This window comes from Anopheles ziemanni, chromosome X (genome assembly GCF_943734765.1).
Source record: "Anopheles ziemanni chromosome X, idAnoZiCoDA_A2_x.2, whole genome shotgun sequence".
Lineage (NCBI taxonomy): Eukaryota > Metazoa > Arthropoda > Insecta > Diptera > Culicidae > Anopheles > Anopheles ziemanni.
Genome location: NC_080707.1, coordinates 9431254 through 9447172, shown reverse-complemented (window position 1 = coordinate 9447172; position 15919 = coordinate 9431254). Strand labels below are relative to the sequence as shown.

The 15919-nt window shown below is 46.8% G+C and overlaps 3 protein-coding genes across 3 annotated transcripts; 2 read left to right on the top strand and 1 right to left on the bottom strand.

Moving 5' to 3' along the window:
- Window positions 1-1810: 1810 nt before the first annotated feature.
- Window positions 1811-3781, bottom strand: LOC131291007 (uncharacterized). Its single transcript, XM_058320199.1, has one exon. It carries the CDS (start codon window positions 3779-3781, stop codon window positions 1811-1813), a length of 1971 nt encoding a protein of 656 aa, XP_058176182.1.
- A 471-nt stretch (window positions 3782-4252) lies between these two features.
- On the top strand, window positions 4253-6112 carry LOC131291006 (uncharacterized). Its single transcript, XM_058320198.1, has one exon. It carries the CDS (start codon window positions 4253-4255, stop codon window positions 6110-6112), a length of 1860 nt encoding a protein of 619 aa, XP_058176181.1.
- Window positions 6113-7361: 1249 nt separating this feature from the next.
- LOC131291005 (uncharacterized) lies at window positions 7362-9377 on the top strand. Its single transcript, XM_058320197.1, has 2 exons — window positions 7362-8836; window positions 8906-9377. The coding sequence occupies exons 1-2, from the start codon at window positions 7362-7364 to the stop codon at window positions 9375-9377; spliced, it is 1947 nt and encodes a 648-aa protein (XP_058176180.1).
- Window positions 9378-15919: the final 6542 nt, after the last annotated feature.

Here is a 15919-nt window from a genome sequence, read left to right as displayed (position 1 = left end):
CTGTTTTACACTTATTTTGGTGCATCAGAATTTCTGATTTCATTATACAACTTTAGACAAGCGGAGTGTAATAAATTTACTGTAAATTATTTCAAAGTGTACCAGTAATAAAACTATCACTAGTTAAAGCGAAACGTATGCATTGGGTTGAGATGTATTTTATGTTTTAACTATAGTCATAAAAACAAATCATACAAAAGCATTGGTAAAATAATCTTAATGTTGTGTGAACATTTTAGTTTCATAGGTAATGTTGTTTTACTCAGACATAGAAGCTTGCACAGAAATAAAAATCGCCAAAATATATCTATTTGTTCTCTTGTTTATATCAATGTGAATCAAGCGAAACCGCCAACCATCGCATGTTCGAAAGTAATAAGCATCAGCAATCACGAATGCCGGGAAAGCCGTAGGGAGGAAAAAGTTGGGATGAGCCGCTGATCGATCACGACATCCGGAGAAAGATAATTTTCTAATTCTGAACCCCGCGTAAACATAAACCAAAGCCCAAAGTCAGCGCTGAGGCAGCAATGCAAGGGGAAAAATAATTTATTAAAACCAAAACAAACAGAGCGGCCGGGAGGGATAACTTCTACGCACCGACTTCCCGCAAGTTGCTTGGCATACGGTGCGGCGAAGGAGTTGTTGACACGGGGATGGGAAAGTAAATCACCAGAACCAAAATCCGGTTAATCCTATTATTTGGAGTTAATAACCATGACCTACGGTGCCCACTGGCCTTCGACCGCTTTGCACGGCCTGTTTGATGTTTCCATGGTGCAGTGGTGGTGAACTGTTTTCGTCTGGTTGAGTTCGTATTTGGAAAGTCCCCAAAATGATTTTCTTTCTATTCTATTATATTTTATATCATGAGATTTAATTAAAGTTTAGGTTTTGACAACGAATTTTTGTATAAAGTATATTGTAGAATTTCACGGTAAATAAATTAGTTTGAGAACTGCATCAAAACGAAGACAAGGTTCAGGAACACTGGTGATCAATGATGGAGATAGATGTAAGTTTTATCCTTGTGCTTGCATGGGATCTCTCACTGCGTCAGCAGCAAATAACCGGTAAAGAAAGCGAGAGTTTCCCATGGCGTGCGAAGAAAGTAATTAAACTTTGGGCGTTCGCCTTTGCCTCTGCCGGGAGTTCGAAAATGGAGACGGGAAATTTCTTGAGTAGATTTGATTCCAGTGGGAGGAAAGTGGCCACGCTGTGGGAAGGATATTTGACGCAGAAAACAACAATCTTTGCATCCTGCCGAGTTGGGGAAGGGGTTTGGTGTTTGCGGCCAGCTTTAGATGCGGTCGATAACTCGCAGGGTTCACAAGGCGCCAATTAACTTTTTGTGCTCGAGTTCACCGAAAAGAGCTTGATTTTGGTTAGGATGGCAGCGAACCATAAAATTATATTTTGAACAGTCATAATTAGTGTAATGTAGTAAGTAAAATCAAAGTATGTTACAGCGTTTGACAAATACCATACATGGTTGATACCATTTGATTTACTATTTAAAATTTACCAGAGGTGGATCTATCTATAAGCGGACTGAGTGGCCATGGCGCCTATAGTTTCACAGATATTGTATGCTGAGTATATAGTGGACCATCCTTCTATTATTTCGTTATAGATGGATACAAGCGGCTGGTTCTTTCAATTAATTTTTATGGGATATAGTCCAACGACTCATTCTAGGCTCCGTCGATCTTAAAACGTCGATGAACTTGCTTATGTTCGTATATCTAAGGACCTATTTGTTGAGAGACTATTTATCCAAAGTTCGTACTATAGGTTTTTGCAAGCGGAATTACGGATAAGTCAGTGTGTTGGTTTGCGAAATATGGTGCGCCGTCTTTCGGATCCAAAAGAGTTCGCCGAGTAGCACGACCCCGCTGGTGGCCAACAGGCAGAGAAGTAGCTGAAACGCACCACGAAGCTGCCCTATGCTGATGGGCGCCGGGGTGTTGGCCCGGGCAGAGCGTGATCTGCGCTCGAAAAAGTGGTAGTCGCCGTAGCGCGCGACCCAGAACTTGAGCAGCCCGGACGACTCGATGCGCTCGATGTGCTCGTCGAAGCTGGTCGTTAGCATCGATTTTTTCGGGTACAGGACGGTGACGGTATACAGGGCTAACGGTTCGCGTGCTATCCACAGCCGGCGACGATTCGCCCGGTTGTAGTACGCCACATGGTCCTGGGTGCACATGGTGACGTCCGGGTCGTCGGGGTGAGCGCCGACCCAGCGTAGCCGGGTAGCGATACTGTCCGGACCGGGAGGGAAGTACCGAAGGCGGCCAAGCTGCTGGGGGAAGGGCTCGAAGAAGCGCCGGGCGGACTCGGTGATGTGGTAGTGTGCACCGCTTCGCTCGATGTCGGCCAGCGTAGCCATCGGCGGATGGCGGCTGGCACGCTGCAGAAACGTGAACAGGGAGCCTTGGTAGACGATCTGCAGCACGAAGCAGAGCTGCACCCAGAGCAGAAGCAGCGTACGGGGGAAGGTTCCGGTCGGGGTGTGTGGTAACGGATTGCCGAACAGCAGGCGCAGCATGTTAAGGCTTGGCGCTTGGACCCCACGCCCGATCAGGTAGCGTCGTAGCACCGGCATGCGCTGGGAAGTGATGATCGTCAGCATACCAAGTCCAAAGTAGGAGACAATGGCACCCCACAGGAGTGGGCTGTAGGGTTGGATTAGCTTCTCGATGGGGGTGTATGGCCGCCCCGGAGGTACCACGATCACCAGCTCGGTGGTAAAGTGTACCTTGCCCGGTTTCAGCATGGCATTGCGCTCAGACGACACGCCGAGGCATCCAATACCAAAATCCACCTCCTCGCTGTAGATCATTCGCATCATGCCGGTACTGTTCTCGAAGGCCGCCACGCCCCACTGTTGCGAGTGCGGCGGTATACGGAGGTTGACGGAGAACCGCAGCTTCGTAGCGACGCTAGCAAGCAGGTCACCCTCGAAGCCGGAGAGACCTAGCCCTGGTCCGGGCGTGCCGGTCAGTATCGTAAACGGACGTGTCTCAAACGTGCCCACCTTGAGAGGACAGCCATGGAAGTTGGCGTTCTTGCGTGGGAAGAAGTTAACGCCGTACAGCAGCGTGTCGTTTGGCCAGGTAAGCACCAGGTGTGGCTTTGGTACACGGCACAAACCGGGCGAGTACGGGAAGTACGTCCAGAGCTGCACGAAGTTGGGTGCTGGTGGCACCCGGAATGCCACGATCACGTTCACTATCTGCCGTTGCCACAGGTCGTTGAATATGCGATCGATGGTAGCAAGTGTGGTGTCGGTACCGATGAGCACGATCAAGTAGTACCCCGCGAAGTCGTACCGGTTCAGAGTTAGCTGCCCATAGACCAAGCGCAGGGCTTCGTAATCCTCCGCTAGCAGCAGGATGTGCGACCATGGCCGTTGCCAGGATTGGTTAGTGACCGGAGCTCCCTCGAACTGGATCATCAGCTGGCCCCTTACGTAATCCAACAGCAGCAACGACACCAGATCCTGCAAGCTGCGGCGCCCATCCTCGGTCTGGCTGCGTACTATCACGAGTGTGGTCGTGTACGGCTGCTGGAAGTGCGTGTGCAGGATAATTCCAATCACGTCCGACAGCGGGGACCTGCGGGGACTAACTACTGCCGGTGTTGGTGTAAGCGCGTGCACAACCGGCACACAAACAAGCGCCCACGCAAACCACATGAACGCAGCTGGTCGCGTGTCCTGAATTACTGGACAGTCGGTGACCTTCTGCGACTGGACTGTCACGAGCTCTCCTAAGAACATCCGACGCTCATTGTTTGTCCAACCATTATTGCGAACCCCGCTGGGGTTGTTACCATTATACTTTTATACAACCCTAAATGATTGCCAATCGGAGTGAAAGTGCTCAAACCATTGTGCACCACGCGATACACTGATGGCTTCTAAAGAATAGCTCCCAACAATGGCCAGCAAACAAAGGACCTTTTATTGCAAAAGCTGATGGCCGCAGTAAGCTACCGTGATTGTTACACGGTTAATTAAAACAGAAGAGTTAAAAAAGGAGTAAAGGTTTATATAGCAGAAACTATTGTTTATCGATAATTGCAACCGGTTGTTCTACAGCTTGAACGTCACTTGAACATCACTTCATTACCAGTGAGTTCGAAAGGATCTATAAGATCACTCTCTAAAGTGTCGTATACTACCGAAGAAGCGTGCTGAAGTTTTCTTGTGGTTACGGAAGAATCCGAGACCTATGGCTGTACTGGCGAAATGAGGCTGAGATCATTACTTGTGTTCTACGCGCTAGGGCCATACGCTCGAGCCGTCCTCGAACCCGTCGAACCCGTTACCGCTTCACTACTGTCCATGGTCGCTTCCGACATTCTGATGTATCACTTCTGTCATCCCTTTCAACCGGTTCAATTTTACTACTCCACGGAGCGGGGAACCGTGGACGCGGTCCTGCGCTTGCTGCGAGGTCGGTGCGTGGCGAACCTGGGTCCTGTGGCGCACAAAGACCCCCCAAGGACGCGAAATGTTCTATTTCTAGCTGACCACGAGGAGCTATTACGTATATTGGGTAAGTTTAGCTACAGGAGGAACGACTATTCCGGCAGGTATCTGTTGGTGATGACTGCTGGCTGCACGAACGTGCAAACCCTGCGCCACATCTTCAGCGAGCTGTGGAAGCTTAACATTGTTCACGTGAACGTGTTGGTTGAGTATCAGAATACGACCGTTGAGGTCTACACGTACCAGCCGTATACACCGAAGCAGTGCGGTGCGCCCTCTGTGAAACTTGTGACGCGTTTCGGCGAGGAGTCGCTGCGTGATGTGGGTCATGTGGACCTGTATCCCCACCATCGGTTGAAAAACTTTCACAACTGCACCCTTCAGGTCGGATCGTTCGAGGTGAAGCCGTACACTATTCTCGAACGTAACGTGGACGGGTTCGTAGAAATCAGTGGCTTTGAGGGTAACCTGTTGCAGCTGCTCGCTCAACGGCTGCAGTTCCGCATAAACGTGACCGAACCCCTGAATCGGATGCAGTGGGGCACCATGGGACCGAAAGGAAATAGCACCGGCACGATGCAGCTTCTGCAGGATGGTCAGGTTGACTTCATCATCGGCTGTATGGCGTTGGATGTGACGCGCAATATCTACCTGAAGCCTGGTATCACGCACTACACCTCTCGGATTGTGTTTGCCGTTCCGCAAGGTCGACCGTATACGGCATTCGAGAAGCTATTCCGACCCTTTAGGATGGACATCTGGGTGATGCTGAGTGTATACCTCGTGTGCGTGGTTGTGGTCGTCACGGGGTTCAGCTTCACATCCACGACGGCTCGTGCGTTTGTCTACGGTGACGGTGTGCGAATGCCACTGATGCGCGCGTTCTACCTTCTCTTCGGTGGCTCGGTGTTGCCCATGCCGGTTCGCAATTTTCCACGCACACTGTTCGTCCTGTGGCTGCTGTTCACCTTCGTCATCCGTACGCTGTACCAGGGGTCGCTATATCTGTACCTGCAGCGCAGCGCAACCTACCCACCGCTGTCAACGATGGACGAGATCCACAGATCGCCACTGGAGTACCACATGGTGAATATAGCGAAGCGCTTCTTCGTCGACAGGCCTGAAGTAATGCGGCGAGCCCGGTTTATCCCCCCTGCGCTAGATTCGCTCGGTCACATGGTGGCTGGCATGGCGGACCGCTACCAAGATCGTGTAGTCCTGTGTCCGTCGGATATGGTAGCGTATAACAACCGCCATTTGAAGCGGGCGCTAGGTGGGAGGATGATACATGTTACCCGCGACTCGGTTACGCTTTTTCCAGTCACCATCTATTACCAGAAGCAGTCGATGCTCACGAACGTGTTCGACAGTGAGGTGCGTAAGATAAGCCAGAGCGGCCTGATGCACTTCTGGGTTCGGAACTACGGAGATTACGACTTTCACACGAACCCAGCCGACGCAGCCGTTGGACCGAAGAAGCTTACCAACGCGCATCTGGCAGGTGCCTATCAAATATTCATCGTGGCGTTGCTTGTGAGTTGCCTAATGTTGCTCGTAGAACACGTATCCATGCGGGTGCACATTTTTCAAAGTGTGCTTGAGTTTTGCATCCGCTAGCTATGGATTAGATTCCCTCCAGTAAATAGGTCGTAGTTTTTGACGATGAGAAAAAATCCAGGAACCAGCCTCACCTTCTAGCACCAAAGTACCAGCAGATGAGTAGAATTGGTACGAGTTTAGCCACCTCACTTAGTGCTGTAGAACCGTAGTGCCTATACGTTGCTCGGCGGTGAAAGTTTTATTCGCTGGCTTTTCCTTGGCAGCCAACGAATAGCAAGGGAAGGTACGAGGGGAACTAATTTGCGGGAGCCAGGACTTGTAGAAACGATGGGCACAACGCACGTACTGATGTTAATGAAGCGAAAAATGAAACATTAGCCGGTACGTAGGATGGGCGTATCACCGCTTCCGAGCATCAGGAGGGGGAGCGGGAGGCTTCTCTAATGTGAGATAAGGCGCTGAAACTTTCTACATGACAATTTATTTTCACTTAAATGTATGCTTGGTCAGGTAATGGAAAAGGGTATAGAGCTGTCAGCAATTTTGTAGCTTCTGCAGTTGGAAAGTCATTGTCAACAATGCAATAAAAAATGCATTAAAAGGAGCAATTACCTTTTATTTTTTTGTAGTGCTATGTAGGGTAGATTGTTCTTGATATTATTTGAAATTAATTTATCAATAGTTTCCACGCAGTTTTTCTATTTTATCATAGATATTTAGATATGTTTTCGCAGACTAATGAATCTCATTTTCTTATTTAATTATAAAAATCTGTAACTTTGCACTGATAGTCAGGATCTATTTTATAGTCATTGCAAAAAGTAACATCAATAACATTTGACTGCTATTATATAGGAAGTTCATTGGTACGATTAATGCAACACTGTTTTATTAAAGAGCAAGACACAACTAAATCAGAACAGAATGTTATAAATAAAAAATAATACATTTATTTTTTCTACATCTAATGTCGATTTTCATCCAAACTATGCATGTCCACTAGAACTTCTGCTTTGTTGTCTGGATGACCTTTTTCTCGCGATGTATTGCTTTTCTGAGCAGTGTCAGAAAAGTTACCAACATGTCATTGGTAAAAGGTAGAAGTAGTGTAGTCCCACGAGACCATCAATCAATTTTTGGAAAAGGTGTTCATTAGTCTGGATGACGCGTAAGGTAGCAGCACTGCGGTATGGCTGGTGCACATCTACCTCTAAAGAGATTACTCAGAGGGTTGTTGAGTCTGCCAGTGTTCACCATTCTAAAAACGATGGCGATGCGTGCTCTAATGTTAGCGGCTTTCGGGACGATGTTGATCGTCCAAGTAGATCACACTGCTAGTGAAGCTTTGCGACGATTGATAGTTCGAGAAACGGTGGGCAATCACTTTTCTGAAGTTATTGTGGATGCACTGCATCGGTACTACGTTCAGAACCATTCGTCTACGATGATCACGCGTTTGGCAACGGTGAGTCGCTCAACATTCGACCTGCAGTCAGATATTATGGACGAGGTGATGCAGCGTACCTCCCATAGCATCGCGTATGTCTTTGGAGCGACCAACCAAAACAGCAGGCGGCCACGATTCTTCAATATCGCGTTCATCGATGGCTACGCAGCATTCGATCAGCTATTCCGTTCGCTAGATCCGGCCTACAACGACTTCTCGGGGTACTACCTGATAGTGCTAACTGCGATCGGACAACTGCTACCGCAGACTCTACAACGTATCTTCGCTTTTCTATGGTCGCTTAACGTCGTGAACGTGAACATTGTAACCGCCGATCTGGAAGACCATAGTCGATGGCAGAGTGTGCTCATGTACACATATTACCCGTACAGGGCAGGCGCCTGTGAGCAGATCAAGCCCCATTTGGTGCATAGGTTTCGCAAGGGTCAACGGTTGGACGAGGTTGTTGAGATCTTCCCGAATAAACTGGACGATTTCCATGGATGTCGCATCACAGTCGGTACATTCCACCTACCTCCGTATATGCTTATTAGACAGAATTTATCAAACGCAAGTACCGAGCTGTCATGGATTACCTCTAACGCTGACGATCTGGAGCTTGGACACGGTGTAGAGGGAGATCTCTTAGTAGCGCTCGCCCGGAAGCTCAATTTTACCATACGGCTGGTAGTACCCGATGATCGCGAATTGTGGGGTGTTGCTGGTGAGCTTGGTCCTAACGGCACATTCCCGGATGCGACAGGATGCATTCGGTTGGTCGTGTCCGAGCGTGTTAATTTGACGTTTGGTCGTTTTGCCATTCGCGGTGATCTCAATCTCGCTATGAAGCACAGCCGGAGCTACTACACGGTCCCGATGGTGTTCGCCCTATCAGCGGGTCGACCGTACACACCGTTCGAGAAGCTGTTTCGACCGTTTGCTCGCAGCACCTGGCTAGGGATGGTGAGTCTTTTGCTCATTGGTGTCGCGGTCATTGCCATTCTGGGCTCCACCTGCATACCAGAGTCGGTGCGCTCGTTTGTGTATGGCCGAGGGGTTCGGTTGGCTTTGTTGAACCTTCTGATTGTGCTCTTCGGTGGTTCGATGGTGCGACTTCCTAGCCGCAACTTTGCCCGTACTCTGCTATCCTTCTGGATGGGCTACTGCCTGGTGCTGCGGTCGTTGTATCAAGGTTCACTGTTTGAGTATCTACAGGAAAAGAAGAACTTCAGCCACCCGCAGACCGTGTTGGGACTGCTGGCCGAATCCTACAGCGTCTACTCCATGCGTGGTGCGGCAAGGAATCTTGATCTGGTACCGAGGGTCTCTTCGCAGTATGTATTTTCCTCTGTCAACTTTCATTGGAATAGTGTGTTGATGTTATACATTCTGTCTAAATGCAGAGTTAGCTGGCTTCCGGATGACGATGTACATGTCGAGGGGCTGTTGCACGATCTTCGCAGTTACCGCTTCCGAGGCGCACTGTTCACCGACATCGACCGGGTGGCATTCTTCAACCGTCATCATTTCCGTGGCGGCTATGTGCACATCGTCCGGGAGGTGTTGGTCCATCTGCCGATCGGGTTCTACTACCCCAAGAAGTCCTGCCTGGTGAATGTGTTTGACCGCGAAATCGACAACATCCTCATGTCCGGCTTCGTCACGCACCGGCTGCAGCACTACGTTACGTACGACTTTTTCCACCGTCAGCCGTACTACCACGTGCCGAGCCCGCTCACCAACGACCAGCTGATCGGATGCTACGAAACCCTGGCGGTGCTTCTAGTGACCGCTCTGGCGACCCTGCTGCTCGAGCTGGGTTCCTTGTGGTGTGGACCCCTACATCGGGCGCTCGTTTTCTTGCACGCGGAGTAGTCGATAGAGGCGCTGAATGTTTGTCCGCCCACCTGGGAAGGATGGCCCGTTTGTGCTGTGGACTTCTCCTTGTGGACTTGCTGTCGTCGACGGTACGGCTGCGCGCCATAATCCCGACCTTGCGCCCCTCCATTCTTTATAGCAGCGTACCATAAACCGACTCCGAAACGGTCGTAACTGCTAGAATGAGCCGTTCGGAGGCAAACGAATCAGTCGTCAGTTGACGTTCAACAAGCATGCTTGTTAGCATCCGTTCCACGACCTTCCACACGCACAGCTGTACACAGTCGGCTTGCGTAGCTAGGATATTTTATTTTCAATCAAACCTTGCCCTCTCGGAGTGGCGATCGCTTCGGGCAAGCCGTGTTCCCAACCACTCCACTCATCCGTAACTGAATTTTGACTTGGTGACACGTGTGATTCTCCTGCGCTCGGGAACATTTGTAATTTCTTTTCTCCTTTTATTTCACACTTAGCCCCTTTCCCGCCCCCTTTCCCCCAAGGGAAACATGTCACCAGCCCGAATGATGCGGCGGTGACAGTTATTTATGAAACGAGGAATAATAAATTGGAAAATTCCACACTCTCGTTCGCGGCTCTTCACCTTCCCAGAGCGTTCCACAAAAAAAAACAAAACCTAATTTAATCTGGGTGGATTCGATTTGTTTACAGTGGATTTTGTTTGGTGGTTTGATATTTCTCGGTTTTGCTCTCTGGTCGCTACCGCCCCTCCGGTCCCTTGGACATGTAAAGTTTTCAGGTTGCGAAACTTTTCGGAGGTTCTTTCGTCCTTCCCTACCTCATGGGTTTGCTGTTTTAACATGGTGTTCGTTTTATTTGAAGCTTTACAAATATGTTTACACACTAAAAACAGTACATAAGACAAACGAACAGTTTATTATTAATCGTTTGTGGTATTTTCCTATTAATACTTTAGGAGAGTTAGATAAAATAATAAAATTTGAACTTTTTTACTCAATACTTCAGCTACTCTAATTGACAACATTACAGTATAGTTTTTTGGATAAGTAACTTTTTTTTACAGTTTAATATCGTTACTACCTAGTTCAAACTAAGTCAAGATCAAACAAAACATTGTTCAAGCATGAAAAAAAAATTAAATGTTACTCAAATAATTTGTAACACGAGAAAGCAGCGATATTTTACAAAACAAGTGGATTTTAAACATTTAATAATCGCCGAGTGAAAAGAAACCGTTTAGTACGATTCAACCAAGACCTAGATCAAGTTCAATATAGAAAAGGCATTCTAACGATCAATTTAGTAGAGAAAAAATAGCTTCAATCATAAAGAGTAAAATAATGTCTGGCAACTACTTTCTATTTCTTTCGAAAGAAAACTGAGAACAACATCATCATTTAGCAAAAACGTTGATTCCTTGAGTAGTAAGTAGTATAATATTTTCAGTTTATTTTGCAAGTTGATTATAGTGTTTTGTGCACAAAAGTGCCTTCAATCGTAGGTAGGAAAACATTGTTAGCTGCGGGTAAACGATTGAAAAATAGTCCATGATAGCTTTAGACACTTCTGACAGAGGACAACAACAAAAACAAAATGAAAATAAGCTAGACTAATAAGATCCAATCGTATGCCCGGCAGCGCCATAGATTCATCGTTCGACATCACCAGTTCCGCAGAAAGTGAAGGCAACGGGCGGACGGAAGCCAGCCTCGGCCGCAACTTAATGGAGCTAATTCACCACGCCGTAGGATGTCCCGCCTCGGGGTCACGTTCACTGGTTAACGACACCAGCCCTCCTCCCCTCTTCACACTGCCCTCACCCACGTGGATACGATTTCCCGATCCAGCTGACAACTTCGGCCGAAGGAAATCATCCGGCAGTAGGCAAATACTGGCCATTTATCGAAACCGTTTGTTGGCACCGTTTGGCCGTACGCGGGGGATGTTTCGCTATGTTTCCACTTTTCCCGCTGGAAACGGGGGAGAGGAGGGCCCGGAGAAGGTTGCGGGCGTATTCGAATTAATTTAATTACTCCACTATTTAAAAACCATAAATTATGTTGTGTCCAACGTCGCTTCCTTGATGTTGCGAATGTTTCTTAGTTGTTTTCCCTCCCCCAAGGGAAAGCCCGTGGAAAACAACGGGAGCGAACGCAGTGCACACCGGTTTTGTGCTGTTTGTGTTGAGGTGCTTGTGTGTGTGTGTTTTTTTGTTTACTTTCTTCTTTCATTTAACAACGCGGAGATTTAAATTGTCTTCCAGCCCATCTGTTCGTGAAGGCAAAGAATAGGAAGAGGGAGGGGGGGGGGGGGAGGGTAGATGTTTTGTGGTGATAGAGACGTATAGAAAAGGCTTCCGTTTCGTTCCACCAACGCTCGAGCACGCCATCTAGCAGCCACGGTGGCTATTTTCCACGTCCCTTTCCGGAATGTCCGTGTCCTGTGCATAAACATAAAAGAACTGTGAACGGGCTGTGGGGTGGGGTGGGGGTGGGTGGCGGAAGGTGGTGTAGTTAGGGAACTCGAGTGGTTAGTGGGTGTGAGTAAAATGATAATGGCGCTGGCGTGCAGCAGCCGTTTTGCCCTTGCGGACAAAAGGAGACAGATGTTCCTGCGGTGTTAGGTTATTTGTCTTGCCTTGCCAGTTTCTTGTTTCCTTTTTTCCACTATTGTTTCACTTTTTCTCCACCATCGCCTCCCCTCCCCTCCCTTCTCGGCCATCCAACACCCCTTGTGCCGTTGGCGAAGATCTTTGCACCGCCGTTATGACGTGCAATCGTCATTATCATCTGTTACCACTTCGGTCCGATGGTGGTGGTGGTGGTGGTGGTAGTGCTGGCGGGTTGGGCCAAGAAGAAAATGGATGTGAAAAGTGTGGATACTCATCGAATGCAGGGGGGGGAGGGGGTGGCCACAATTCTTCAGGTCTTCAGGTCCCGCAAACCTTTGGCTCGCCCTCAGACGACGTCTCCATTAGCGCAATTGAGAAAAGCAACCTCAAGCACCAAACCCACAAACACTAGCGCTTCATTCGTTTGCGTCCGTCCCTCAAACAACAACCCGCTGTTCCCGGCCTGTGCATTGGGGTGTCAGAAAGGAAAATTAAAAGTTTAACGTTTGAAATAATTAAGAGTGAAACCGGTTGCTTTCGCGTGGTTTCACGAGGGGACGCCTGTGGTCGGCACACGTTTCATGGAAGGGACGAAACTAAAAGTGAAACAAAGCTGCTTCACAGGATTTGCTGTTGCTTAAAATAAGTTGTTCATATTTCTTCACTTTCAATCATAAATTAAACACATCGGAATGAAAGAGCAGAACAAAGCAATAGTAAATCAAACTAAATTTCTTACTTGCCTTGCAAATCAAGACCTTACCGACCCCTGGCCTACGATGGTCTAGTGATCGGTCGGATGGTATGGGCGGGTTTTTGTTCCAGCAACAATTTCTTGGCGTTCTGACTTTCCATAGAAATCTACCTGCTTTTAGCCTTGTCCACCTTCAACAAAACCCTGCAAACGGCAGTCCGTCTGGACTTTTCCTCGTGACATTTGTGTTTGTGCGCTAATGCAGTTCGTAGGGTGGACTCACTTCCGTTGGATTGCTGTTCCTTGTGCCACTATAGTTGTTTCCCCCCTTTTTTCCCCCGGGTAGCTTGCAAATGTCAAATCATTTCGGAGAATGCATGACCGGTCGGAACATCGGCAACTCGTTTGACTGTAGAGTTGTGTGATTGATTTTACTTAATAAAAAGATAATCGCAGTCTGACAGTTGAACTTTACAATTCATGATGTTTCAAGACGGTTTCACCTAATCATTCTTGGAATTTAGTTCAGAACACTAAAATGAAATAATATTGAATACTTTAATAAGCAAACTTTTATCGTATAATAAATGCCTTTAATATGATAAGCAGATTCGTCAACACTAGGTTTACGGGATCCCTTATTTTGACGGATTCTTAATTTTAAACTGAAAGACAGAAAAAACCATAACATTAAACATCACTTTCTTTAATTCTATATTTCTAAACAAAATACTGAAAGAGTTCGTACACATAATTATTATTTGTTAAACTTTTATAATTTCCAATTTTGTATGTGGTATTTCCATCTTTGCGAAGATTGCGACCAAGCATTGCAAATTTACTTTACATTGTAAAATTACTATTCCTACTGAACTGCCAAAACATGTGAAAGAAACAAAGGACAAAATTAAGTTAGTTTTTCAATATTATAAAAATCAGAAAGAAAAGTTGTACTCGTAAACAAATAACATGAACATAGAAACATGGAACAAACATAGAAATATTCAAATAGAAGATAATTAAAATGTGCGCCATTTACTTTAAATAAGTTTTTATTTTGTTAAATAAAACAAAGTTTAGTGGATATGTTGCGGACCAGATGGCACGTAAGTATAGTGTAAAAGCGGAGTGTTTCGATGGCTAATTCATTTAAAAAAATATAATTTAGCAGCGATTAACGAATTAGATTGTATAAAGAATATACCGGATGGAAAACATTCGGTGTTTCATATATCCTTCAATTTGACGATTGCCCGCAGAGATAGGTACATCAAAAACGTCCATAAACCGAATGTTAAATACAATATCGAAATGAATGAATAACTAAGTGTTTCACCAAATATTTAGTCTTAAAAATAGATGTAGCTCAGAAGAGTGTTCTATCAAAATTGCAGTTTAAACAATTTGTCAACTTCATTTGATGTGATATGATCCATCCCTATCCTTGTTATGTCTTTGCACTCCAATTATTTCATCTATTTACAACCTGGTAATTTCCCGATCTGCGATATTTTATTATTTCGATGTTTTATTATTGTAAATTTATGGTTTTGAATTGATTGGGTTCTTTTATTGATTTATAGGATCCTTTATATTTGGTTAATTAAATATATCTAAGCGATAACAGTGTTCCCAGTGTTGAAACATTACATAACTCTAAGAAACCGGCTAAAGACTCGGACCACATCTTTGGAACAAAGAAGAAATGGAACAAAATAGAAAATGAAGACACCAGAAAACAAGAGTGGATAAGGAAGTCGCATCGCAGCTAAAGCGTGCAATGGGTGCACGGTTTCTCGAAACCCCAAAAGCTCGCATCTGGCTGGCAGACAGTCCACCGGTCGGACAGGGCAAAGACAAGGCGCCCGGTAGAGATGCAATTGTACTGCTTCCGCCTATCGCAAGTATCGCACACGATCGTGTGTTCATTGCCGTACGGCCTGGAAACGTCCGCCGTGTGTCGTTCTGTGCCGTCGATGTCGGCATGTCGCTGCTGACTCCATGCGTGCGTTGCCGCTGCACCAGCGGGGTTGGCTCTGATGTCTGATGGCGAGAAGGGCACACGGACGGGGCCGGGCAGAAGTTTAATTAAAAACTTTTTAATTATGGAACCTCAAGGCCACCGAGCCATTCTTCCCTTTCAGCATTGGTTGGCATATATGTGTGTGTGTGTGTGTGTGTGTGTGTGTGTGTGTTTGGGTAGACTGGGGGGTGATGATGGCTGCCGTACAGCGACGCAGATAGCGGCCAGAGTTAGGGCTACCACGTTTTGACAATTGCAGCCCCGGAATGGTAATGGTAGAGCAGCCTTGCAATCTCCAATATCCTGCCGAACATTGAGGTTCACTGGCAGCAGGGGTGGGGGGAGGGGGTGGAAGACCCAAGCAACATCCGGCCGGTGTGCCAGAGGTTGCAGAAAATTTTCTGGAAGCAGCAGCGACGACCTGCTCACCGAGACTCCGACAAGTGCCTTCCGAAATGCACCGGTTGGGATGCTTCAGTGCAACCTCGCACGTCTCGGAGGGTTCTGGACAAGGCGGAAGGTTGCCACCATCGAAAAGCAGGGGGAAGGCATGGAAGCCAACGCATATCGGAATCGTTTCGCTTTCGGTTTGCTGACCTCACGTTTGTCCGACCGCGAAACCGGCACCGGGGTGGTTGCTGGCGTTGGAAATTAATTATCGTGAAATGTTGCCGGGAGCAAAGCCGACAAGCCGGTCGTTACTGTGGTGCGATGTAAGTACATGCATTTCGCTGAAGAAATAAAACTCATCATAAACAAACGAAATGTGGCTAACGGATGGCTTACGGACCCGCGCAACCTGCGGCCAACACAGCAAGAGAGAGGCTGCCGGGAAAGTTTTCCACTGTGGAATGACAGGCAATTCAAATACTGTCAGAAACGGAATGTCTTTGAACGATAATTATATTTCAACAAGACGTTAAAGTGGGATAGTCGGATGGAAAGTTGGCGGTAGTCCCGTCCTTATGTAAAGCCGAAAGCCAAACGATAGTCACTTTCATCGATTGGTCAATTTATAGCACAACTTTTCAGAACTCGGCCAGCAACTTTCTAAAACAATGGAGAACTTAAAAAAAATTGTTTCAATTCAACTCAAAAACCGAAACAAACTAATTTAATGAAATATGTTGGAAAACTAACAAAAACAAAGAGTATACAATAGCAAAACAACTGATTTTGAATATAATCACTAGTATATTACAACGCAGCATTTGCTTTATCAAACTGTCAAA